Source organism: Drosophila suzukii, chromosome 2R (assembly GCF_043229965.1).
Source record: "Drosophila suzukii chromosome 2R, CBGP_Dsuzu_IsoJpt1.0, whole genome shotgun sequence".
Taxonomy (NCBI): Eukaryota; Metazoa; Arthropoda; class Insecta; order Diptera; family Drosophilidae; genus Drosophila; species Drosophila suzukii.
In genome coordinates, this window is record NC_092081.1 from 4,319,994 (window position 1) to 4,344,966 (window position 24,973).

The 24,973-nt window shown below is 41.9% G+C and overlaps 3 protein-coding genes across 8 annotated transcripts in view; 2 read left to right on the top strand and 1 right to left on the bottom strand.

Annotated features, from left to right (window-relative positions):
• The window catches only part of pdm3 (pou domain motif 3), a 75,558-nt gene extending 74,435 nt beyond the window's left edge, over positions 1–1,123 (top strand). For all 3 annotated transcript variants that reach the window (XM_036814309.3, XM_036814311.3, XM_036814310.3), the window contains 3 exons: positions 11–94; positions 193–341; positions 415–1,123. In XM_036814309.3, coding sequence (XP_036670204.3) covers positions 11–94; positions 193–341; positions 415–539 — 358 coding nt within the window. In that variant the 3' untranslated portion in view covers positions 540–1,123. The remainder of the gene's footprint in view (positions 1–10; positions 95–192; positions 342–414) is intronic.
• The window catches only part of LOC108019678 (larval cuticle protein 3), a 167,174-nt gene that overhangs the window by 124,290 nt on the left and 17,911 nt on the right, over positions 1–24,973 (top strand). The window contains exon 1 of one of the 2 annotated variants that reach the window (XM_065863338.2): positions 18,802–18,805. The exons of the other annotated variant lie outside the window; for it this stretch is intronic. The gene's annotated coding sequence lies outside the window, so the exon portion shown is untranslated. Of the gene's footprint in view, positions 1–18,801; positions 18,806–24,973 lie in introns of those variants that run through there. 2 annotated transcript variants of the gene reach the window in all.
• Positions 1,377–13,661, bottom strand: LOC108019759 (UNC93-like protein). Of its 3 annotated transcripts, none has more exons than XM_036814312.3 (6): positions 13,635–13,661; positions 5,503–5,882; positions 3,231–3,776; positions 2,039–2,466; positions 1,802–1,964; positions 1,377–1,740 (listed from the first exon to the last, which is right to left on the bottom strand). In XM_036814312.3, exons 1-6 carry the CDS (start codon positions 13,644–13,646, stop codon positions 1,674–1,676), a joined length of 1,596 nt encoding a protein of 531 aa, XP_036670207.3. In that variant the 5' UTR covers positions 13,647–13,661; the 3' UTR covers positions 1,377–1,673. The 3 variants fall into 3 exon arrangements, with proteins under 3 accessions (XP_036670207.3, XP_036670209.3, XP_036670208.3); XM_036814314.3 differs by lacking the exon at positions 13,635–13,661 and adding an exon at positions 13,221–13,307; XM_036814313.3 differs by lacking the exon at positions 13,635–13,661 and adding an exon at positions 13,139–13,297.

Here is a 24,973-nt window from a genome sequence, read left to right on the forward strand (position 1 = left end):
AAAACCGCAGGTTCGAGAAGCTGGACATCACACCAAAGAGCGCACAGAAGATCAAGCCTGTGCTGGAGCGCTGGATGAAGGAGGCCGAAGAGAGGTGAGAGTATGGAGGCAGTTCCACACGCCGTTTTGCCCCACGTTGGGCGCCACTTTTTGGCAAATCCGTCTAACTTGCGTTTCTCTCCGCACATTTAGCCACTGGAACCGCTACAAGTCGGGCCAGAACCACCTTACCGACTACATAGGCGTGGAGCCTTCGAAAAAGCGCAAGCGACGCACCTCCTTCACGCCCCAGGCTCTGGAGCTGCTGAATGCGCACTTCGAGCGGAATACGCATCCTTCGGGTGAGTGGTAACTTTCAGTTACAAGAAGTCTCAGACCCCGGAACCGCTCTAAATATATTCCCCCTCCACGCAGGCACCGAAATCACCGGACTGGCCCACCAGCTGGGATACGAGCGCGAAGTGATCCGGATCTGGTTCTGCAACAAGCGACAGGCCCTCAAGAACACCGTTCGCATGATGTCCAAGGGCATGGTATAGGGCCAGGGGCCCTTGTAAATAGCTGGCCCGTGTATATAGCTAGGTGTCTAAGTGTGAGTGTGTATGCGTGCTTGTGTGTGTGAGAGAGTGTATTACAGTGTGATAGTTGTACAACACCCTAGAGTTTAGCAGTTAGGCCATGTAAAGTAATACTGTGTGTCATAGCATTTACAAAGGACATCGGCTTACGCAAGCGAACCACAACCCGAAACCCAAGAACCCAATCCAATTGAATATCTAGCCATCTAAGTAATTACTTAACACTTATCATATCCCAAATAGCCTAAAAGTAGTCTAAAGTCCCCAAGGCAGACTTGTGCAGTTTTAGGCCAAATTTTATCACATTGATGTGCCATTCCAAAACAAAAAAAAAGAAAAACAAAAATGAAACCAGTTCATACCACGTAACAAATTACTAAATGTTTAAAAACCATTTAAACCAAAACTGCATAAAATCTATGCATGACCCGCAGTCTAAGAAATTCTGTAGAGCTCGTAAGCGATGAGTAAAAATATTTGCATTTAATGCGTTGGCTAAACTTGTATACTGAAATGAATCTGATTTCAACAATTTATAAAACAAATTATAACCCTAGTATTTAGCCAGTTCAGACTCGAAAACTAAGAAAATTCTATATGGTAGCACTCAAAAAGAACAAAAGCAAGCTATAAAGACAGCAAGTGTTTAGAATAAGCAACATTATGTAGCAACTTAAAAAATTATGATTGAAAAGAACGAAAAAGAACAAATATTTCAACTACGAAATTTAAATGGTACATAGCAAGAAAACAGCTACAACTGAACAAATATTTAAATGATTGTAATAAAAAATACTATTTAAAAAATTAAAACAAACTTGGTTTTATTCAGTAACGAAGAGTTCTTAAAAGAACCGTTTCTTAACCTTACTTGGCAATATCACATAAAGCAACTATATCTGTTTCCGCTTTTAAATTTGAATAGTAGAAAGTGGGATTTAGAAAAGGGTTTCTTCTTAAACAAAGGTTAAAATAATATAACTTGGAAATTCTTGGGGACTTGGTCACAAATTCGATCAAAGTTGATTTTTGGAAACAAAGTCAAAAAGTAAATGGCAAGAATATGGAATAGCTTTAATGGATTACACTTATAGATCAGTCACTGAGCATGACCTCCAGGTTCTTTTGCTTCTGCCAAACGCGGTATTCGATGAGGCCATACCTGTTCAAGGAAAATAACGAATATCAGTGGAAAAATGGGGAAATTCAAGTGGAAAACTTACCCCACGCAGCCCACGCACATAACGCCCATCAAAATCAGCAATTTTGTGGAGGTGCAAAGCTGCGAACTGATGACGTAGCCGATTACAGAACCAGTGCTTTCCCACAGCCGGAAGTTGCTATAAGCGGCAATCAGATGGTTCGGGAACAGAATGCCATAAAAAGCTGCAAGTATAGGGGTTAGTGGAGAAACTAAAGCTTGAGTCCAGCTCAAGCCGGAACTTAGTGGGTTCACCAACCATTGACCACCACCAGCCAGACTCCGTCGCAAATGCCCCAAATCGCAGCAAAGGCGCAGTAGCTCAGGTAGTCGCCTTCCCTCGCCTCCCAGGAGTACATGTAGGTGAGCAGGCAGAGGTTCAGCACAGCGCACAGTCCGGCCAGGGTGACTCGCCCGAAGCGCTCCACCAGGGCACCTGCGATCCCGGCAGCCACCGCGTTCGCCACTCCAAAGCAGATCATGGCGAACCCGATCCTGGAGATGCCCCATCCGCAGGCCACGAAGGAGCGGGTGAAGTCCACGGCCAGGAAGGCCTCCTCCAGGCCGATGAACATCGTGATGGGCAGCATCAGGATCTGGCGGCGCTTGCGGAGCAGGTTTATGGTCACTGTGAGGAGCTTCAGGCCGGACATTCCGTCGCCGGTATCTCCGCGCTTGACTCCATAGCTGCGGATCATTAAATGGGAATTAGAACCGACCATATCTCAAATTGAAGAAAATATAAATCAATATATACTTAAATTCAAAAATCTGTCTAGTATCGTGTCCACTGGAAACTTCGGTGTTTTTACATTTTTTTTATTTTTTTAATTTAAGAAAAGTTAATTTAATTTACTTTAAGACACAAGGCTGCAAACCCTTTTAAGTGGATCAAATTGCAAACATACATTTATTATGTGTTAATAATAAGGTGTTTGTCTATATCTGTTTTTGATAGTTTTACTTTATAATAAGTTTATAACATAAACCAACTTTGACTTCAAAAGTTTGTGAATGCTAAAGATAATAACCAAGTTATAAACAGTTGAAGAATTTCGATTTCAAACACATATATTTTTATGCTGCACATTTCAAGCCTTTTCTTTAAGAATTATCAATTAAGAAATCTATAGATATGGACAAAGAAAATACAATTTACAATTAAAATAAATTCTTAAATGTGGGCGCCTCAAACTCTTGCGAGTTGTGGGAGTTATAGTGGGTTAGTGTCACGCCCACTATAACCCACCGAAGCAACATGGGCCTCATAGGCACCAGTAATTGGTAAAAGTGTCTGCTAAAGGTTTCTTTGTCTGCCTTAGTAAAAATATTATAAATTTATTATTAGGCTTATTAAGTGTTCCTTTCTATTATTGTTTTTGTTTCAGCAGGATATAAAGTTGTTAACTTAATTTTTCTTTTTCATTATTTAAATAAAACTTTTTACTCACCGCTTGAGGGAGCTGACTCCGAAGATCATCATGACCACTGCGGCTGCCATGCACGCGAGGAAGATGGAGTTGAGCAGCTGGATTTGCTCGGGGGCAGGGGGCACCAGGTTGGGATTGGCCTCGGCTCCTACTCCTGGGCAGAAACGGGCCCCGCACAGCTGGGCCACCCTGCTGCGCTCGAGCTCCCGCTGCAGCTCCAGCTCGAAGCTCTCGTTGGCCGGCGACTGCGGGGAAGGGGCACTCAGGGTCAGGACCGAGGAGGAGATCAGGTTGCCCCACACCTGGGCCATCTGGTAGAAGATGAAGAAGAGTCCGAAGAACTTGACGGTGTTGACGTCCTTGCGCGACTTGTTGCCCCGCACCTGGGTGAGGGCCTCCGAGACGGTGGAGAGGTAGGTGCACTTGGAGCACCACAGCGGTCCGCCTCCGAAACCCACCATTAGGGCCGCCGGGATCAGGGTCGCGAACCTCGGGTAGAACTGGGCGGCTATGTAGGGCATGTAGGCGAACAGGGCCAGCGCCATGGTCAGCCGGCAGCCGAACCAACTGTTGATGAAACCCATCGTGAAAACAGAAAAATAGAAATAAGTAGGATACTTTGGGGACGGGTGAGTGCCGAGTGGCAAGTGGCACATGCTTAGCAGGCGGTCATTTATTTCGGGCCCAAGGCCATAAATCTAAATAAATCGAGTTAACTGATTAAAGTTGCCCGAGCCAGCAGTTCGTGCCTCGAATAAGCCAAGTGAAGCGAGGCCCGCTATAAATTAGCGATTTGTTTAAATGTCAGACGTGGGTGGATGCCTCACCGCCCCCGAATTGGGATACATTCGGAAATAGGGAAAGCTGGATAGCGGGATAGCAGGACCTGTGCTAATCCAGGGACTTCCTGTTGACATTTTTACAGCCAACTGCGCTCGCAGTCGCACAAACATTTCGGGGCGTCTGCTGACTGCGCTTTCGGCGATGTCACATCTGCATAAAATCCCCATAAAAAACGCCGCCAGACAATCACCGAAACTTTATGGCATGCCACACGTCGCGAAATGAGCTTCACCCTCTCGCGAGACAAAGAAACTCCGAACAAAAATTGGCAATTATGCTAAGAGGCTAAATTTGAGTACTCTTTCGATTGTGGTTAAGCAATCTATCTTCTGCAAGATGGGTTGGTAAGCGATGGGCATGGGCCCATTGAAAATTCATTGGCTATAAGGAAATGGCCTTTGAATTATTTTAACTGCAGTATATAAGTTGTCTTTGGGTGTATTGTAAATTATTGTAGTATAATGAAGGGCTTGTATTCTAGAGCCCTTCAAGAACCAACAGTTTGCTTCAATCAGCTGGGACCTCACTTCTAAATGAAACATTCAAATACTTTACGTCATTCCAAGATGATTCGTTTTCCATAACTTGTACATCAATGACATATATGTATTGTAATAATAATAAATTAATTGGATTAAACTTTCGGTTGCTGGAATTTTCGGCCACCCACTTCTATAGATCTGAAGAATTTGCGGTTTCATTTTCTTTTTGGTTATTTCTTTGTTTTGGTAAGTTCAGCGCAAGGATGCAAGGACCGTGAATTAACTATGTGTAATTTTCAAAAGAAGGTGTCTCCAACTTCCAAACTGTCATTCTACTTATTCCCCCGATTTTTATACCCTTGCAGAGGGTATAATGATTTAAGTCAGAAGTTTGCAACGCAGTGAAGGACCCCATAAAGTATATATATCCCTGATCAGCATGACTAGACGAGTCGATCTAGCCATGTCCGTCTGTCCGTTTGTCCGTCCGTTTCTACGCAAACTAGTCTCTTAGTTGTAAAGCTATCGGGCTTAAACTTTCTTAAAAGTCTTATTTCTTTTGCAGGTAGTATATAAGTCGGAACCAGTCGGATCGGACAACTATATCTTATTGCTTCCTAAGAAATAAACGGAAAAAGAATTTTAAAAAATTATATCTTTGGTGTCTTTTAACATATAACCTCCTAAGCTTGGAAATAACACTTTTTAATTTGTTTTGAATTTCGAAATAAATCTTTTCAAAACCGGACGACTATATCATATAGCTGCCATAGGAACTATCGGAATATTGGTAAGAAAATAATATGAAACAAATTATAGCTTCGGTTTTTTGACATATTATTTTATACTATTAGGAATACCATTTTTAGTATTTTTAAATTTTATAATTATAACTGCCGAAGTTAACTTCCTTTCTTGTTTAATAAGACCCCTCGTCCAAATCCCAACCACTTTCGCAGTCCACTCACCTAATCACGGTCATCGGCAGGAAGATGTTGGACAGTATCAGCGAGCCGTAGATGACCGCCAGGGTGGTGGTTCCGAGGGCCTCGTCCGCGTTCACCGAGCTCTGCAGGTTCGAGGTGCCGTGGAAGGCCGTGAAGTGAATCATGAAGGCCAGGCCTATTACGACCACGTTCTTGGTGATAATGAAGCGCTCGCGCGGCTCGTACACCCGCTGATTGACTTTGTGGTCCCCGTTCGGAGTGGTTGTGGGCCCAGCCGAGTGGCCGTTGCCGTTGGTACTGCCATGTGCAACACTGCGTTCCAGCGCCAGCTCCTCGTTGTTGGTGTCCGACGTGTCACTCGGGTGAACCATGTCCTCTGCGGGGTCAGGGGTCAGCAGGCCCTGAAAGAAAACAATAGCGTTCGTTTGGCATTCTGTAAGCAAAATCAAGTTGGGCGCAGGCATGCGGAGGAGGATGACCAGGGACATGGTCGTTTAAAGTCCGACAATTGGAAGATAAAAATGGTAGCAGATGGTGCATGCTGTTAATTTGGACTGTGAGTTATTGTTCTGTCCGAAGTAATTCCATCGGGTGTGCAATTTCCTTGAATTTTTTTCTTCCTAGTATGTTTGTTTATTCTTGGGGGGTTACTTTAGTAGCAGCAGTTTACAAAAGTTTTACAAGCAAATCAACATTTTATGCTAATTAAAGAGATAAACTTGAAATTTAACTATCTCCTACTTTATTTAGTTCAGGAAATACTTAGTATAGGTAATACACGCACATTCCTTGACTTTATTTATTATATTAACTACTGATTTTCTCGTTTGCGATCAATAGGATGATAAGTTTTTAAGATTTCTTAACTGTATAAGTAAGCAGTATAAACTAGTCGCTACTGCTCCGGAAATTGCCTACCCCATCGAATTGTTTAATCATTCTGCCCAGGATCTGCATGCGGGCCCCTACTAACAAAACATGACCTGGGCCTTATTCAAATTGCACTTTGTCGGCTGTTGCACCTGAAAATGGCTTATTTATTGAGGGCCTGACAGAGATTTCGCATTCAGCTCTGATATGCCAATTTCCAATCCGTTCGACCGCAAGGACGAACCCTTCGCAGGTCCCCCGCTGCTTTGATTGCTCACTCAACTTCACCGGATCAGCTTTAAGTTATTCATATCGCTTTCTGTCCCGGCCATACATATTCCGGGCTTTGGTCTCGCTTTACGGGCAATAAGCCCGCTTCCCAAGCCTCGGCCACGCCCACACATATATCCCGAAAAGTCTTTGGGATGCTTCTGCTTCAAGGACACTTTCGCCATCTCATAATCCTTTAGGCAGCCTCACAGCACGAACTCCGTCTGGCAACCAAGAATTTATGCCTGTCTACGCCCAAAAGCGTGGGTGGATGGCCAAAATACGACGGGGAGGGCCCGAAAACGTTTCACTGACTTTGTTTGCATTTGATTTTGGGCCCTGCCAACGACACTTTATGAAATTTTACACCTTTGATACAAAGTTAAAGGTCTGTTTGCCAACTTCTGAGTGGCTTCACACCAGCCCCCACCCCCGGCTGTTGTTACGACTTAATGTAAATCGCTGGCGGTACACAAACCGATTGAAATGCCACCCCTCCTTAGGTTCTGAAGTGGAAATTGATTTTGCATACCTGGCGGCGTTCCGTGGAGCGTGGCCAGATTAATTGGCCAAAGTTGGGTTCCTCATTAGCCCAACCATCGATTTTAATGGACTCCATCGAAATCCGAGCTGTAAATCAGCTGTGAAGGCAATTACCCGAGTACCTGTCGTGTAACACATTCATCATACGCAGTGTGGGACGAGCACTGGGGGCTTGCATGCATAATTGGCCAGTGTCAAGTGCAGTTCCCCATAACTCAAGCCAAGTATGACGTAGCAAGGCCCTTATCAACTGCCCACAGACAGAGAAAGTGACTCGAATTTTGAAACATGTCCCATAAAAAGTGAACTTTCAATGGCTTGTTGACAGCCCCACTGGATGGAGGTGTTTCATTGGAACATCCCACCTAATGGTGGGTCAACGAGGAGCATCATTGCTCATCATCTAAATGAAAATCTGGCATAATCATCAAACGGGCGCAGGCGAAATGGCCAGCCATTTGTTTTTTATGCCCAACACCCTTCCCCCCGACACTCCACTCCTCGAAGCACTCCAGCATAAAACTGAAACAGGCCCCAGGACATGACGTCTGCTCGTTAAAGACCATTCCGGCTTTACATAAAATGCGTGGGAGGCCACTGGGCTGGGCCTGATAACAATGATTCCGGGGGCCTTGAGCTCTGTTTTATGTGGCTGACCAGTAATTTAGTTAAATTATTGCCCCACAGATGACAGACAGTCACTCGGTTGTGGGGAAAGGGCTGCGAAATTATTTATACGCATTTACATTCGAAATGAATAGATGCCGGCCCATAAATCTCTCGCTCAAAACTTCAATTTACACTCCCTCAACTTTGTTTTGCATTTGTTTAGATTTGATAAATCGACTCCGGCATATGTTGAGGTTCTTGTTTACACAAAAAAGGAGCAGCCTCCCCCGGCAGTCACCTTGCGCCCATCCAAAACCAATCAATCACTGCCGAAAAGGGAAAACCCCCATATATGCTGTGGATTTGGGCCAAACAAAAAGATTGACTTATGGCGCTGACACACAGCAAATAAATACGAATGCTGGCCGGAACAACTTGGCACTTAGCCGCACATGTTGGCCTCGTCAGGCATTAATGCCTCGCAATTAACTTTAGATCAATTATGCAGCAAGGGAGCCTGGAGTTTTGCCTGATAATTAGGCCGCAAGCCGGCCAACATGCCCCAGTGAGTGAGGAAAAGGAAACCACCAACACGGGCAGACATTTTTTTTCATTTGGAATATCTGAAAGTGTAGAACCTTTGTCGTTCGTGGGGATCAAATCATGGATACCTGGGAACAATAGATTTTCGAATTGGTCTGACGCCTTTGGTTCGAGCTGTCGTAAACTATCTGATTCGCAATAGGTTTGTATACAATGCAGCTCCTTTGACATTCGGCACGGCACACTACCTGGCTTTTATGACGCCCTCAAAGGCTTAACAATGCAGCGGATCCACGGGGGCGAAACTATTGTGGGGGCGAACTTTATGCCCCCCGTGGAATGCAACAAAGCAACCCAAAATGAAAGTGCGATCAATTTTTTGCGAAGGAAAACAGAATATACCGCTTGGCCGAAAATGAAATACAGCATTAATACTGGGGCACCGCGAAAGGTACATAAATCTTGCCTTACCGCCGGGCAGGAAGTATTTTTATGGCCCACTTATGGGCCGGGAAGAAATTGTTTTATGTCCGTGCATGAAAAATACAGCTAGATTGCCCTAAAAAATTAAAACTGCTTAGTCCTGAATACTTTGTGGAGATATCGAGGTAAAGCCTTTCAGCCTCACCTGGTAAAACGATTACCTTAATTAGAAATGCACAATCCTGGCGATGCAAGAAGCCCCGTTCATGGAGAGTGAATGAAAGGAATCCCCAGTTTCCAGATAAACCAATCTCCTGATTGTTGAATCATTCACTGCCGGGCATGTAGCACTTCCTATAGACCATTATCGGAGTAGAATGGAAAATGAAAACAATGGGAACTGGGCCATTATTATACGGTTATGCTGAATGGGCAATAGTTCAGCTCATTTCTCCGACTACCCAATGAACCGAGCATCCCACTAAATGGCTTAAAGCCGGTAAATTCTATGAACCCGATTAAAGACCCACAGCTCAAATCAATTCGGCAGACAGTCAATCATAAATTTATAATGTCATCAGGGCCCATAAGCATTTTTATGAACCAAGACCCCGCCACTAAAGGGTGCCCCAGTTATTCCGACGCGACTTTGGTTTTATGTGGACGAGTGCGTCAAAAGTTTGCCTAAAATTTTGGTCATATAAAAATAAGCACAGCAGCATAATGCAAACGTAAACGTTTTCATTACTTCAGCGGAAGTTCGGGACCAATAAAAAAGACAATAATAACAACGCCACCCCACCGGCTATATATATGCGACCCTGTTCAATCAAATCATTTCTACTTTCACTTTAATGTCTCAACATAACGTGCGTCTGCTGTGATTTGGCCGGCTAACAGCCCTGTTAAAATTTCCCCTGTTGGCCACAGTCACTGCCTAACAGTTTAAGAGAGCAGTCTGTTAACAGAGATGAGGTCCTTGAGCCTGCTGATTTGCCGTTGATAAGAATTTCTGGGCATCCATCAATTTGATTGATGGTCAACTCAATGAGACATTCGATAAACTTAGCCTGAACCGAAATTGAAAATAAATATGCAGCCTATAATTGGTACTTGTGTAGAAATTGTGGGGAATCTGTGTAAGACGATTACGTTCTAATCTTCAAAACCTTTCGGCAAAGGACACCTACACTTGAAAGTGTTTTATCATAATTTCAATTACCAACAACTCAAAAAATGAGTAGGTATGTTAAAAATATTTAAATAAAAAGGATAATTTTATGCAAACGATATGATAATTGTAAGTTTTCAATTCATCTGTTGGTCAAATACTTGACATTTTTCTCTGTGTAAGCTCCTTAGACGTTGCCAAAGTCTTGATCCTGCCAAAGCTCTTTCCCCCCAGCTGCAACATTGTGGCCACACTTATGCATCTGGCTGGAACTTCGGGAGCTGGGTGCCCTCGCCTTCGATGTCCCCTGCTAATTTGCACGCTTTACAGCCGCCAGATGCAGCAACAATGTGCAAAGCACAAAAGCGGCTAGGAGCAGGTGGGGAGCACTCATAACGCATTTCTAAAGTGCACGGAAACGGAAATGAAGTGGCACACACACTCCCGAATGGCACCGGTTATGTGGCCAATAACTTTTCGCCGGGCTGAATGTCAAGTCCTGACCCGCAGATGCAATTCAGCCCTTCGACTGCGAGCGACAATCTTTAAATATTTATTCACTTTTCATCGCAATGACTCCTGGTGCTGTGTTTGCCGCTCATTTCCGCTCTGCCGCCTCTTTTCGCCCCTTCCGCCCTGCCGCCCCTTCCAGATGCCCTTCCTTTTTTCACCAGTGTGCGAGTGCGTTTTCCGTTCGCTTACTGCACTTTGTGTGTGTGCGCACTTGTTGATGTACTCGATTTTCCACTTTTCCGGCAGTTGCGTTTGAGGGCGTGTGCTTAACTTTGTAATCAAGTGTAAATAGTTTGCTTTTTCGGCCGGTTATGTAATATGCATGCATGCAAATCGAATTACTGAATTTTGAGACTTAATATGTGGGGGAAAGGTTGTATCTTAAGCGCTTGCTGCACAGAGAAAAATTACTGATTCATGACATACGGAAATAATAAAGTTTATGTGTTTTAAACCTAAATGAATCTGTTTACTATGCTTTGTTGCTGAATTGTATTAGCATGACAATTATTTTACAGTCTAGATTTTCAAGAGATTAACTTTTGAAAGTTGGCCAGCCAAGACAAGGTCTTCATTCCGATAGCACATGCTTTATAAACAGAAGTTTAACCCAAGTTTAACCCAATGTATTACCCATTTCAATCAGGCTGGGATTTGTTGTCTTCCGTGTAGAGAGGACTGGCTGAGAAAGTCAATCTGAATTCCATTTCCCATAATTCTCCAATGAAATTAATAATAACTCGAATTCAGAATAGCCGAATGCCAATTCTGTGGCAGTGGTTGAGCTGCCGGCAGACAACCACAAACACGGTAATAAATGTAAGAATGCAAATCGAACGGGTGTTCAGCCCCCAGAATCGAAGGGTTGGGTTCGAGGTTAATAGTAAAATATGCACGATCCACTGAAATGCATGGGAAGTGCTTCTGGCTTTAGGTGATGCAATTTTCTCTGTGATTTCCACCGCTAACTCCGGTCCTACCCTCCAACGTTCTCACGTTTCGCTGGGCAGGCTAAACACGGCATTATGGCTCCATCTAGTTTGCAAGTGTAATTTATGCCAACTGAGCAGCGACGCCCCCTTGCAACGACATCCACCATAATATATTTAACTTACAAAACGATAACATAAATATGGGCCACATGCTGCGCGCTGAAAACGCTGATGAGCGAAGTTAGGTTAGTTGGCAGAAGCTGCATTGTCTGGCCCCCGACAATCAGTTGCAGTAATGCGGAGCCACCCCCTTTGTGCCACTTTCGCCCACCTCTGCCCACTTGCAGCCCCTCCAGCCACCACCACCCACTTCCACCAACATTTCCACCCACGCAACGTGTGTGCTGGCCTCGCAATTTCACGCTTCCGCCGAGCATTTTAATAAGTTTTCCGCTCAGGACAAAGCAAATTGAAAAAAATTGGAGGGAAATGCGGTGCAGAATCATTTTGAAAACCGGCTGGTGGCTCTACATTTTAATTAATAAAGAAAGTCGTTATTTAGTTTTATTTGTTCACCGTGAAAATTGAAATTAGGAAGCCAATTTGTTCGACTAGAAAATTGAAATTTGGAGAGCCAACTGCGGTCCAAGCTTATGGTTTTAGTTCCAGTTATGCAAATTATAGAAAAGGGCTCTTTAAGTAGAGATCGAAGGTCGATACAGTGGTCTAATTCGAAGGCCTAAGATTTAAGATTGATTTGATTATTCGCCTGGTGGTTTTCGAGAAAGATAGGTGCTTAGTTCATTTTAGTTGGCTATTACTTTCTATCTCTTTCAATACCAATTAGCAAATAGGGCCATAGCACATTGAATAAAAAAGTATTAAAAGTCCCTGTATGGGGTTTCTAGGGACCTCCACTCGCTGTCATTGCTTTTTTGCCGGCCAGTAAATGAAGCCTCTGACAGACATCCACAACACTTCGCGTCCGCATTTCAATTAACATAAAATGCCAGTCTATAGATATTTTCTGTTCAATATTTTCCCTTTCGCAAAAAGGTTTTGCCTCCGGTTCCGTTTTAATTCGTGAAAATGTTTGACCAGTGGGGCCGCGGGAAAGCTGGCCGGAAAATCGAACAGTGAGTGGAAAAGGAAAAGAGAAAGCTAAGGTGGAAGCCGATGAAATCCATATGTGGTTAATTACGGCCGCGGGTTCCTCCGGGAGGATATAAAAAGGCATAATTAATATAAAATGAAATCTCATTGTTCTTAACTCATGTGGAGGAGAACAAAAATAGAGATCCGATTTCATGTTTTCCAGCATATTTGAGTTAAGTCAGATTCAATGAATTGAAATCCTTTAGGTTAACTGTAATCATATTAGTCAGTCGTTGGGTTTAAAACACAGACAAATAAGAGATTAAATTAATTTAGAAACAGTAAATACGCAATTGGGTTGACAAACGAGTTTGCACATCTGGTTTAATTGTATTTTTCAGTCATTCCATATTGGGCATCCCTTAGTCGCTACACCGAGTGCATAGACACCTGGCTGATTAATTTATTTATACTAGCGCTTCTTTGTAATGGCAATATTTGATGGTTTTTTTCTTATTGACTGTTCACTTCATGACTTTTAATTAAGCCCCGTGTCGAGCATTTCACATTTATTTATGATACGTCTGCTGTAATTTTTTAAACGCGGCAGCCACATTTCTCTGTTTTTAAAACAACACTTTGCGGAACGCTAGTCATTTGGATAATTTTAAACTGCACCAAAATTTACCTCAATTCAATTTATTTTGCAATTAAATTTACACTGCGTGCACAGTTAATGGTCTCTGAATTTATAAAAGGGAACTTTATACTTTTTTGAAGGGCAGGCGATTTAATTTGGTGGAGCGAACTGAACCGTTTTCGAGCGCAATTAAAACTAAACTAAGATCTCGGACAGCGAACTTCTAAATATGAAATGGAATGGAATCGAATGAATGCGACAGCAGCAACAGGTTTGAGCTCACCGCTCTCGGTTTGATGCCGCTGGATTTGCATAAGACTGACATTTCAGATGTTTCTGATCGCCTCCAATATTGGGTATATGTATATTTTACAGCCGACTTACAAGAAACGTGACGCCGGCGGGGGCGTGTCAAGGCTCTAATGCCGCTGCCAAGTTGGCCTCAAATCTGCGGTTAGCCACCAGATGCGAGGCATCTTCACTTGGCAGAAATTCGATAATTGTTATTAACCATACGCCCCGTGGCCGCTGTAAACTGACATACCCACTGATTCATGAGCAGCTAATGAACCTCGTTTGCATGTTGCGGAAGTGTAATGAACGGCAAACACCCGATACAATTCGGTTCGATTTAGATAGTCGGTTGTCTTTAAGCAGATACATTAATTAACTTTCCAACGAGTTGCGGATTGTTTGCGGTGTGTTCAACATGTGCCTTTGGCAGTCGTTATTGATGTGGTTCACAACGAACTGGCATCGAACTCTCGCCTCAATTAGGCTGCACTTTCCTTACAGATAAGGTTTGATAACAGAACAAGGTGTCGTAAGAGGGTGGAGATAGTATTTAAGATACATGCCCAGCAATCAATCATTAAATATCGATGAACAACAGTACTTTTCCCTGTTCTGACTTGTGAATAATTACGTCAAAATTATTGTAACCATGATAAATGGTAATTACACGAGAACCGCAGACTGTCAATTAGTTGATGCCCAAAATGGCATACTCATAATCAAGTCCAGGGAGTCGGGGAAGTTCAACAGGTAAATTCCCTGGCTGCGTCACCGACTAAAACTGGTTTAAATTCTGTTTTTGTTTATCGTGGCCGCTTGCCCTGCAAACAAACCGCTGCGCAAGTGATACACTCGATTTTTAAATTTAAATCGATCCCAAACCCCAATCGGTATTTTGCATAAGCCGCTTATGGGCTGGCGGCCAGAGAACCGAAATCCAAACATCAGCTCGGTTTGTGGTCCATGCCGCTGGCGGCGAACGGATTTGGCCAAGTATTAAAGTCACGTACTCGAACTCCAGTCGCCTGACACCTTTCACTCGACCACTGACCACCGGCCACATTTCTGGGCTCTAAGTTCGCAAATCTGGCTCAGGGTCGCCCCACTCCGCTCTCACTTAGCCGCCGGCCTGAGTTGACACTTTTCCCCCCGAATTATAGATGTGCCTCATGTCATTAGCTGTCAACCGATTCGAATTCGTGCGTCTTTTGACATTGATGGCGTTGCATGAAATGCAATTTCGCAAATCAAGTGGGTGGCTAAATTGAATTAAGGGTTAATGTTGGTCGGTTTGAGTGAAGATTAATATTCTTAAGAAATTGCTTGTTTTAATCGCTTTTCCAGGCCAAAAACATGCAAGAAATTGCACCACGTAATTTAATTTCCCAGACAATTTGGTTTCGGTAATTTAAGCTTCCGACAAATTCCAAAAATAATTATTTCATAATGTGACCAAAACAATTTTCATTCAACCACCAATTATTTTTTGATAATTAATAGATGCTCGTTTATAAACCACTGCATTATAATGCAGCAATTAGAACCTTTGCAAGTTAAACAGTACCTCCACCATTGTGTTGTTGCAGCTGTTTATCCGCTGCAAGCATTTATTTAGTTCGTTAGAATCAATGATATGATTCTATGGTTTATTTTCACAACATTTGCATTCCAACAATTGCGCAGGTGTTTACTTTCTGCCTCATTAAACTAATTGAATGGGTCAACAGCATAATCCCCTCCTTCTTTTCGTTTTGCAGCTATTATTGATTCTTGGCAAAATAGAGGGCTTGTGAAGTTTTCAAAACTGGATTAAAATAATACTTCCAGCCAGTCTTCACCGAATTCTCAGACTAAGCTTTGCCTAAAACTTTAATTAAGGAAACAATGTTACAACTTTGTTTTTAAATTTATTATGTTGCCACCTGCTTATGCTCGAACCTCTAGAACAGTAAGGATTTACATGCATAAGTTTATACTAATTGCAATTTAAGAAGACAGATTACTTTTTGGAATATACTGTGTTTATGCGATGCCGAATTCACGCTTTCATTTCGCGATTTCAGCCGATTCGTGTGTGCATAAACGCCATTTCGTGAATTCGGCAACACACGAAAGTTGACTATGAATTCAACCTAAAAGCGTGAAATGGTCACAATTAAACTCCGGTAACTCTATATAATTATCGGAGTTGCCAGATCGATATAAATACATAAATACTGCTTACTTTTAACAAATTATTTGTTCATTCAGTGCCAATAAAAACTAGTTTTCATCTTTTATTTTGACGGTAGAAAATATTTTATGCTGGCTTGCACACACTTTATCTTTAATACTAGCAAGATTATTTCATGCGAATCGAAAAAAATAATCGGTTTAATAATCGCTCACACCTTTATCCATTGTCCGGCATCTCTGCCAGCTGAGATTGATAAAATGCATGAATTCGGCCGTGTCGCATAAATAGGAACAAATTTTATTTCACGCTTTTTGGAGTAGATAACAGTAACAGTTAATTCGAACAGTTTAACGGTGTTAACATACGATCCACATTGCAAGCTTTCTAGCCCGGACAAAACCCATATTTTTGGGACAAAGCTCTTTTCATACCCTTGCATAGGGTGTAATGAGTTGAGTCAGAAGTTTGCAACGCATTGAAGGAGACGTTTCCGAATTAAAGTCTAAAATAATCGGACTACTGTATAATGCAGCTGCAATAGGAACGGTCGGATAATTAATCTCAAAATAATACAAATACCGTTATATTTCGTTTTCGGCAAGCATATACGGTAGTAAATTGAAATAGGAAGTTATCTTAACATACCTGTAATTAGTTTTTTGTTTTCCAAAAATCGGAAAGCTCTTGCTACCACGGGAACAACCTGCAAGGGTATAGAAACTTCGGCTTCCTGGATTTAGTTTCCTTTCTTGTTTTAAAAATCAATTATAAAATGGGAGTTCTAATCATTTTTGCTGTAATACTCATATATGAGTTATGGTAATAGCAATACATAAAATGTTAAATAATTTAAAATTTAAAAATAAATCGTTCGAATCAATTTTGGGTAAATAGCCAAAAGTGGTTTTAAAATAAAACTTTTTGCTATAACTCTAAATCTGCTATATTCAGACAATTTCAGAATAGGTAGGTGTATGTATAGGTAGGTATTTAGCAAATTGAATTAGCTTTTCAGAGACATTCAATACAACTCTGTAGCATTAATTGTTTAGAACCTAGAAGCCTTTCAAATCTGTTTTTTTTTTATTTCTAACGTCTTGGTATGCAATCTTCTTAGTTTTTGCGATACCTTTCAATTGGTGTATCACTTGTCACAATCAGACCATTATAGCAGATTTCAATTCTCCCTCAGAAATCTTATAATATTATTTCATCAAACTTGAGTTGTGGCTAAATTTGTATTTCATTGTTACAATTATAGCTCACCATGAAACTACTATTTCGTTTATATTCATTTACAATTTTAGAGCTTCAGTTCTGTATTCTTTAAAGGCTATCCACGGCAACCAACATTCTGAATTAAGTGCAATGAATTTATTTGACGTAAAACAATTATCAAATTACTTGAACTGGAAAAATAGTTTATATGTACGAGTGAACAATCAGGTTAATTGCAATAATATATAGTCAGATTGAAATATTAACAAGCAAAGCACACATTAAGGGTTTAATGTTTGAAAATTAATTTATTCATGGATTTATGGGAATGCCAATCGCAGGCAGGCCCCTAAAGTAATTAATTTAAGTAAAAGTAAATACAAAATTGACAGACTTTTCATATTTTGAATACTATTAAAAAACGGGAGGTATAAAAACGTGTCGATGAATATGAAAGAAACCATTTATGGTGCGTTTAAATAGTTCTGTGCTGATATTGCGCCCGGAAATTCTAACATATCCCAGCCACCTAATAATAACAAAGTATATGTGAGACATCTGATTTAATGTCAAATAATAATTTGTCGTTAAGGTCCTGACTTAATCAATTTAATCCAGTGCTGTTAAGCAACCGAAAATCGACGACCATGAATAGTTTTGCATCTCTATTCCAGATACTGTCAGTGCAGGCATTCATTATTCGACAAATGGACATCCGATAAGTCTTGGTATCAGGACTTGAAGAGAACAATAATACCTTCTGATTGGTGTAACGTGGTCTGCCGTCCACAGTGATGTTACAATTTCAATAATTGGATTAATGAATTTTAATTACCAACTCTTGATTTAATCAATTCAAAGCTATACTTTCGCCTGCATTAACCCTTCGCTTGCATGTGCATAACTCTGGCCACGGATCCATTAATGTGTCCAGATATGTTGGATTATGTTCTGCATGCTAATGAAGCTGTCCATTACTCCAGTAATGGCACTCCAATTATGCGCATCTGGCATGGCCCTCCACTGCCCTGGGTCTAGTTTCCAATTTGGGTTTCAAATAACAAGGTTCACCTGCCAATCAAACAGTAATACATATTTCAAATGCGGCTGGAATCAGATATAATTAATATCGACGGGGCAGACTCAAATAAAGAACAGGCGGTTCTCACTCAATTAATTCATCTCCACTGGCTTTCCAACAATAAAAACAACAAAGGTCATGTGTGATTTCGACCAAGGGGGTATTCATTTGGCCTCAATAAAATGCATGCTTCTAAATGCAATTTGCCACGCTTACATCATTCTGCTTTTAGCCAAAAATTTCATCAGCGAATTCTGCCGCCCTCTGTGCCCTGGGTAATATATATTATTAAAGCTCCGCGATAAATGCAATTAAGTGCATAAAAACTAATTGAAAATTCCGCTGTACCTGGGCACTTTTGAATTTAAACTTGAATTCAGCAAAGTCACCCGCACAGGATGACAAGCGGATCTCCTTTAATTAGATTATTAGGGCCGACCAAAATGTAAAAACTTTAACATGTTCCACTTTATATACGCACACCCGCCATTTGGTGGAAATTTAATTAAAAAACTTTTGGCCCATCGAGGGAGGCAAGGGAAAATCTGTTTGTTCTGCAGCCCGACAAATAAATCTTTATAGATTAAGCGAGCCGCCAGTGTTGTTGTGGCCCCTCGACAAGGAATTTAAGAACTACTTTGTTGGCGGCGGAGAGACCTCGGAAAGTTCGTCGATGAGAGCCCAGAAATGATAGAACCCCGTCCCGAAAAGATGGCGGGTTTAAGGATCCATCGACGGGCAAGTGATTTATGCGCCTGGCCCAAAAACTTCCAGCCAAGCGTGTGAGGGCCAGCTGAGTCTGCCAAGCGGCTGTTTTTGGTTTAATGAACTCGAATGTTAATAAATAAATTTGTCAATGGAGGGTCTTTGGGGAGAGGTGGCGCTGGGTTATCTGCCGCTCGCCAGGAACATAATGGAACGAAGATGAATGGAAAATCGACTTCTGGCCACCGCTTCTGGCCAGTTTAATTTGCTGCCGAGGGCAACTAATGAGCTGCGACGGGTGGCAGGGGGTCCTGAATAAAGGAATCTAGGGGCTTAGGCTGACAAAGGCTCCGCGAGCAATCGTTGATATTAAAATCGTCCAGGGGCTTAAAACTTTCACTGCAAGTGAAGCACAAGTTGGCAAATTCGGCTAATTAAGGTTAATTGGACGGTAAAATGGTGCAATTCCATTTGAAATGGAAATCGATCGGACAAAGTCTTTAACCTGGCCGACTTCATAAAGCCGCCTTTTACTGCCCCATTTAAGCGTGATTTAATTTGATTTCTATATCCGCACATGCAGCGGGTTTTACTGCTGGCTGACCAATCGACTCGGCTCATCTGGGGGCAATCAACACATCATCGAGGCGGGGCGCCCCCTAATGGCATCGACATCCCTATTATCCGTATCCGCTCATCATCGGAATCGGGAGGGGCGGGGGCCAGCATTATCGTTTGTTTTGATAGGTTTTTTGTTCGCTCCTCCGAGGGATAATACTCCACACACGCCCTGGCTTCCTGCTCTGTGACGGCCAGCTTGTTTGTTGTTCGGGCAACGGCAACGGCATCGCCAGCAAACATTCATCAATTTCGTTATCCCAGGATGCCTAAAAACCCGGAATCCCCAACATTGTCAGGTGCTTACAAGCGACCTAAAATAGACGAATGCAGATTGAAATTGATGGCCCGTTCGACGGCTTAGTTCCCCACCCACTTCCTAATGTTTAAGTTCTCGATTACACGACAAAAGCGGCTTTACGGCAATTCAGCATTCCAGGAGGCCAGGATTACCAACTGGGGAAAAGTGCTTACCGGTTGCACTTCAAAATGCGATGGATAACAAAATGTCTATCGGGTATCGGCAGGGAAATCAGATAAATTAAGGTTCAAACAACCATTCGAAAAAGCTTTGGCGCTTAGCTGATAGAGGGTAAATAGGAGGGACCCAAAAAGGGTTAGAACAGCTAGACATTTTATCTGCCTTTGGAGACAGACAAGTTCATGTTGTAGAACAAAAGCAAAACGGTTAGTTTGGCATGCTCAGAAAGGGTGAAGTGAAACCAAATTGCAGTTTATCCGCAGAAAAAACGATTTGCCAAAAAAACGCATTCACGGGTGGGGCAGATTTTGGGGGATAAAGCCCCCCGCAGGTGAAAGGTTACGCAAAAACAAGAGAGAACTCTATAGTCGAGTGCCTCGACTATCAGATACCCGTTACTTAGCTAACCAAATTCAAATTAAATATTCTTTTTATATTACTTTACATTTTACACTTTTCACTATTATTTTCATTGACAAGTTTCAAGTTTTAACAGTTTTCGGCCTACCGGTGGGTATTGACCGAGTCGATCGAGCCATGTCCGCTTGTCTGTCCGTCCGTATGAACTACAAGTATGAAAAGTTATGGGTAAAAATAACCAATACGAATAGTTACGTTAGTGTGGTCAATTTGACAATGCGATGGGTTGGGCCCCAATTATATTTTAAAACTTGACCCAATAATTTGTTTGTGTCTGAAAGAAAATTAAGTATTAATCAAGTAAGCAACAGCGAGTTTGCTTTGAAGCAATACCGAATCCTGGATCCGCCAGTCACCAAATGGATTAGTTTAATCTCTTTTCACTTATGATGTTTAAAAATTTGTAAAAATTTAACTTAAGTCTTAAGTTTTTATTCTGTTTTTTTTCAGCATTACCCAAAACAATGCAACAAGTTATCACCTCTAGAAACCCCTTGTTAAAATCATAGGGTGCTGACTCGCCCCACCAAAAACTTGCGGACAAATGCTTTTTTAAAGCCGATTATAGTAAAATCTATGTGTCTTTTTAATTTTTTTTTTTTTTTATTATTCTTTTTTTCACATGACACACAATTCTGTCACCTGCTCCTTTTGCGAGATATAGGGGAAAGATCAATTTAGCGTTCCCTGCCGTTTTAGAGCCAAGTAGGAAATATCAGCAATTTAAACAATTCTTACCTCTGGTTATAAATTTGCCTTACTCGACCTAGCCCCGTGAGACAGCTCGAAATAATTTGCGACAAGCTGAATCGATTGAATTGGCAACAAGTGGCTTGCAACATCCCGAATTGTTCATTGATTCCAGCACCCATCGACCCACCGAATCAACCACCCACCAACCCACCACCACCCGATTTGCTTGTGCCTGGCACGTGCCAACTTCGGTTCATATCCGCATTTTTTATCGCCCGCTCAGCCAAGTAGTTTTCCCCGGAGTTCCCCGTAGATGGTGCGAATAAACAAAAAAAGCGTTATAATAGTATGCCATGTTCGACTGGGCTGGGATGGGCGTTTGTTTCGCCGAGTTTTCCATATCCCGTTTGCGGTTGGCTGGGTTTGTGGTCGAATGTGAGCGCTGTGACGAAATGTGATTCGACACTCTTATTGCTGCTTTACCAATGGACAACTGACAGTTGGTTTCCTACTAATTATAATCTCAGCGTGATTTCGGATGGTCGGCACTCGAGAACTGCCGGGGGAATCAAAAAATTGCGTTATTTAAATTAACCGTCTCGCTCCGTCGCCGCGGGTCCATTTACTTTTCGCTGTCCACGTTCAAGAACTTGATATAAATTGCATTTTTACTCCGCTTCATTCCATTTCGCCATTGTAATTTTGCTCTGTTCGCTGCGCGTTCAGCAACAAAGTTTCCCTCTAAAAGGAAATCCTTGATAAATTGTCAGAGAGCAGGGGAATTTTTATCAACCGTTTTGTGCAACCTTTGGCTGCACTCGTTGAATGAAGTTATTCAAAAGCTCTTGTTTATTACGACCTTTTTGTGTGTGGCATTTTCTCTAAGCCCCTTGCCAGCAGTGCCTCGTCATTTGAGTCGCGAAAAAACAATGTCCACGATTTGGGTCAAGTTAACATCGTTCCGGGAAAATGGGGCAAGTTCTTCAAGTTTTCCGGCCGCTTGTCATTTGCATCGATAAGCGGACCCACTGGCTCAGCAGTAATAACAATACGTTCAGTAAGCCAAATAAACGCGGCCAGCACACAGAGAAAAATCAGTGGTTAGTCAATGGCTTGAAAAAGGGAATTCGTATTCATACTGTACTACATTTTTACTGTCCATTTATGATGATTTCTATTTGATGATTTTCTATCAATATTTATGATACTTTCCTAGTCGATGGAAACATTGAATGAGTTAACACTTGGGTTTTCTTTTTTTATTAAAATTATAACAAATGTACAGCTTGGTAAGGCCAAAATATCTATTAAGTTTATATCAAAAGATTTATACCATGTTAAAAATATATTTCCAATATCTGTGTTACAAGAAGATGAAGAGCTATGGTTTAAAAGTTATTATTGATATTATTATTATATTTTTTAAATATGTGTGTTCCAAGAAAAAAAAGTTACAGTACAATAGTTACTTACCGATTTTTTACAAACCCATTTAAGATACAGGACTTTTTCTATCCATCACTTTTTCTGTTTTTTTGAGTGCCCAATCACACACAGTCGCAGGCGGGGAAAGCAATTTGAGTCCTAATGAGCAAAGCGGCCAACTCACTGGGAAGGTCAAGTCTTTGTCCTGCCGATAAAAAATGATAAGCCAAAGGCGAGGCAAACACGAAAGTGAAGGCCCCAGCTGCTGGCCGAAATGCGAGGCAGGGGCAGGAATATCTTTTAGTACACTGTTATACGCGCTTGGCCGTAGGACAGTTACAGTGGGAAAGTAGATAGACCAATGACCACCCACATTTGCATGCCGGGAGCGTTCGCGGAGTTGAGTTGTTTTATGCGGCCATTTGGGCCCCTCTAGCTGCTTTGATATTTGTATTTTGTTTTCATACATTTTTATGGACTAGTAAGCAAATCGTCGGGGCGCATTGGCGGTTCGGGGCGTGGCATGGATTCGCTTAGCGGGAAATCCGCGTGCAATCCATGATGATGGATTCGAAAGTGAAAAAGTGTAATTAATTTTAAAGCTCAGTTGTCAAACGGCGGCTGGGGTGCCCGAATTCGGCAATGACGGCAGTGCCTCAGCCGCAAATTAAATGGAAAGCCTTCGTTCAGTAATCTCGGAAATAGAAACGAAATCCACGGAAACTGAACAACCGAACAACCCGCCAACTGCCGATTCATTGTGCGTCAAATTAATGACAAAGTAGAATCCACAAAAAGCAGAGCACGAAGCGGAGCCAAGAAAGTTTGCAGCATGACAAAGAGCTTTCCAAACACGTAAACTCAGCGACGAAGTGGAAAGTCTGCTTCAGTTTGCCCTCTTAGAGATTTCTAGTAGTGTTAGACTATAGAATGCATTGGATGTGGCCCTGGAGAAAATAAAGTATTTGAAATCAAGGACAAACTAAGAGATTAGTTTCTGTTAAATGTTCTTTCCAGAAATAAGCAGTAGGGTTGAGAAAACATTGTTAGTTAGTTTTGGCTATCGATAGTGGCCATCGATATTATCGATACCATCAAAAATCGAAGAAAATAAACGAAAAATTTCCAAAAGATATTTTGTTAAAATTTATAGCGATTCTATCGAAATTGGGTCCAAAGATTGTTTTACAAATTTTAAAACCATTGATAGTATCGATAGTGCTATCGATTGTTTTACCAACCCTAAAAAGCAATTAGTTATAAGTATTCAGACATTAGAACCATTCTTCTATGAATGATACCCAATATTTGAAGAAATTTTAGGACCCCACCTGCTGACCACCGCTGGATGGACTCCGAAAGAATGGCCACCGGAATTCGGTGGTTGGCAAGCGAAAATCCTCGATGGCCGAAAATCCCTTCCACACGCAGACCGCAAAACGCGAGCGAAGTGAAGGCAGTAGTTTTCGCATTATTCCAAAAATGTTTCAAACGCACGGCAAACTAATCACGGATGCAATTCGGGGAACAGCCGCCGCAGGAAAGAGGACCACATGAACTGTTCCGCTACGAAGCCCAAAGCAAATTCGCAGCCAAACCCACGTTTCGGAATCAAAATCCGAACCAATTTTGTAATGGTTGCGTACTGGCAAAATTTGGCCAATCCAATAAAATGTAAGGGGGATGATGGGCGTTGAGCGTTGGGCGGTGGGCGGTAGGCGTGCCAATCCAATTGGAAAAATTGCCAACAGTCCGGTCAATCTCTGTCCAAGTGTCGGCATTGCGAGAGGCACCTGAAAACAAAGCGATGTGGGTGGAGAATATGCTGTGCTAATGGATACAGTGCTGCGGTGGGCAGTTTTAAAACCGACAAAGTGGCTTTAAGGCTCCGGCTCACCTTTTTCCGGGGATCTCTGTGTGTTTCCCCAAGGGGCCATGACCTTAAGATAACTTTTCATAATCGATGAGCTGGCGAATCTCATATAGCTGGGGTGGTATCACGCCCACGTCCACGGCCAAGTCAGCCCCCAGACACAATAAAGGGTTTTCAACTTTGACCCTGCGCCTTTTTGTATTCCTATATTCGCCTTTCCCCCATAGCAATAATAACAAGTGTGGCTGGCGCAAAGTTTTGGCAGCCCAAAGTGGCTCAAGGAATATATTTTTTTAGGCTCATCCCGCATTTTTCGTTTTTTCTGCTTTTTTCTTTTTTCTACAACCCCCAGGGGGTGTGTCTGTGTGTGCTGCCGAAGTGAATGTGGTGCGAAAAGTGTTTTAAAATGAGGATGCCCGACTTTAAGCATAATGACCAACATTTCAAGAGGTGAGTGCAAATGGCTGGCTTTTATCTGGAAAAACAAAGATGAGAGGAGTTGATGTCCCTGAAGAACATAAAATATACATAAGCATAATGAAAGGGTTTGAATCTGTGGGTTTAAAATGTGTTTCACAAAAGGGACAACCAATTTCGGTTTGTTCAAACTTGCCGCCCAATTTCGTAGCAACCAGCTTTGGCAAGACTTTCAAAGCAATATTACCATATACAGTTTGGTTCATGGTACTTTTGTGCATCTGATTTGTTTCCATTACATTCGAAGCAAATAAATTAGTTGATTTTCATAAATAAAAGGAAAGAGTATTTATATTTGGGCATTCTCCTGTAATAAAAAATGTATAACAAATAAAGCTATATAGATAACATGAAATGAATAAATTAAGAGCAGAGTATTTACAAGTCTGAGAACATTTGGAATATGTTTGGTATTTCTGAAA

Coding starts and splice junctions, on each gene's coding strand:
- LOC108019759 (XM_036814312.3), bottom strand. Junction 3,777..5,502: donor CTGCCGATGACCGTGATTAG/GTGAGTGGACTG, acceptor TTTCATCAACAG/TTGGTTCGGCTGCCGGCTGA. Junction 2,467..3,230: donor GGAGTCAGCTCCCTCAAGCG/GTGAGTAAAAAG, acceptor AATGATCCGCAG/CTATGGAGTCAAGCGCGGAG.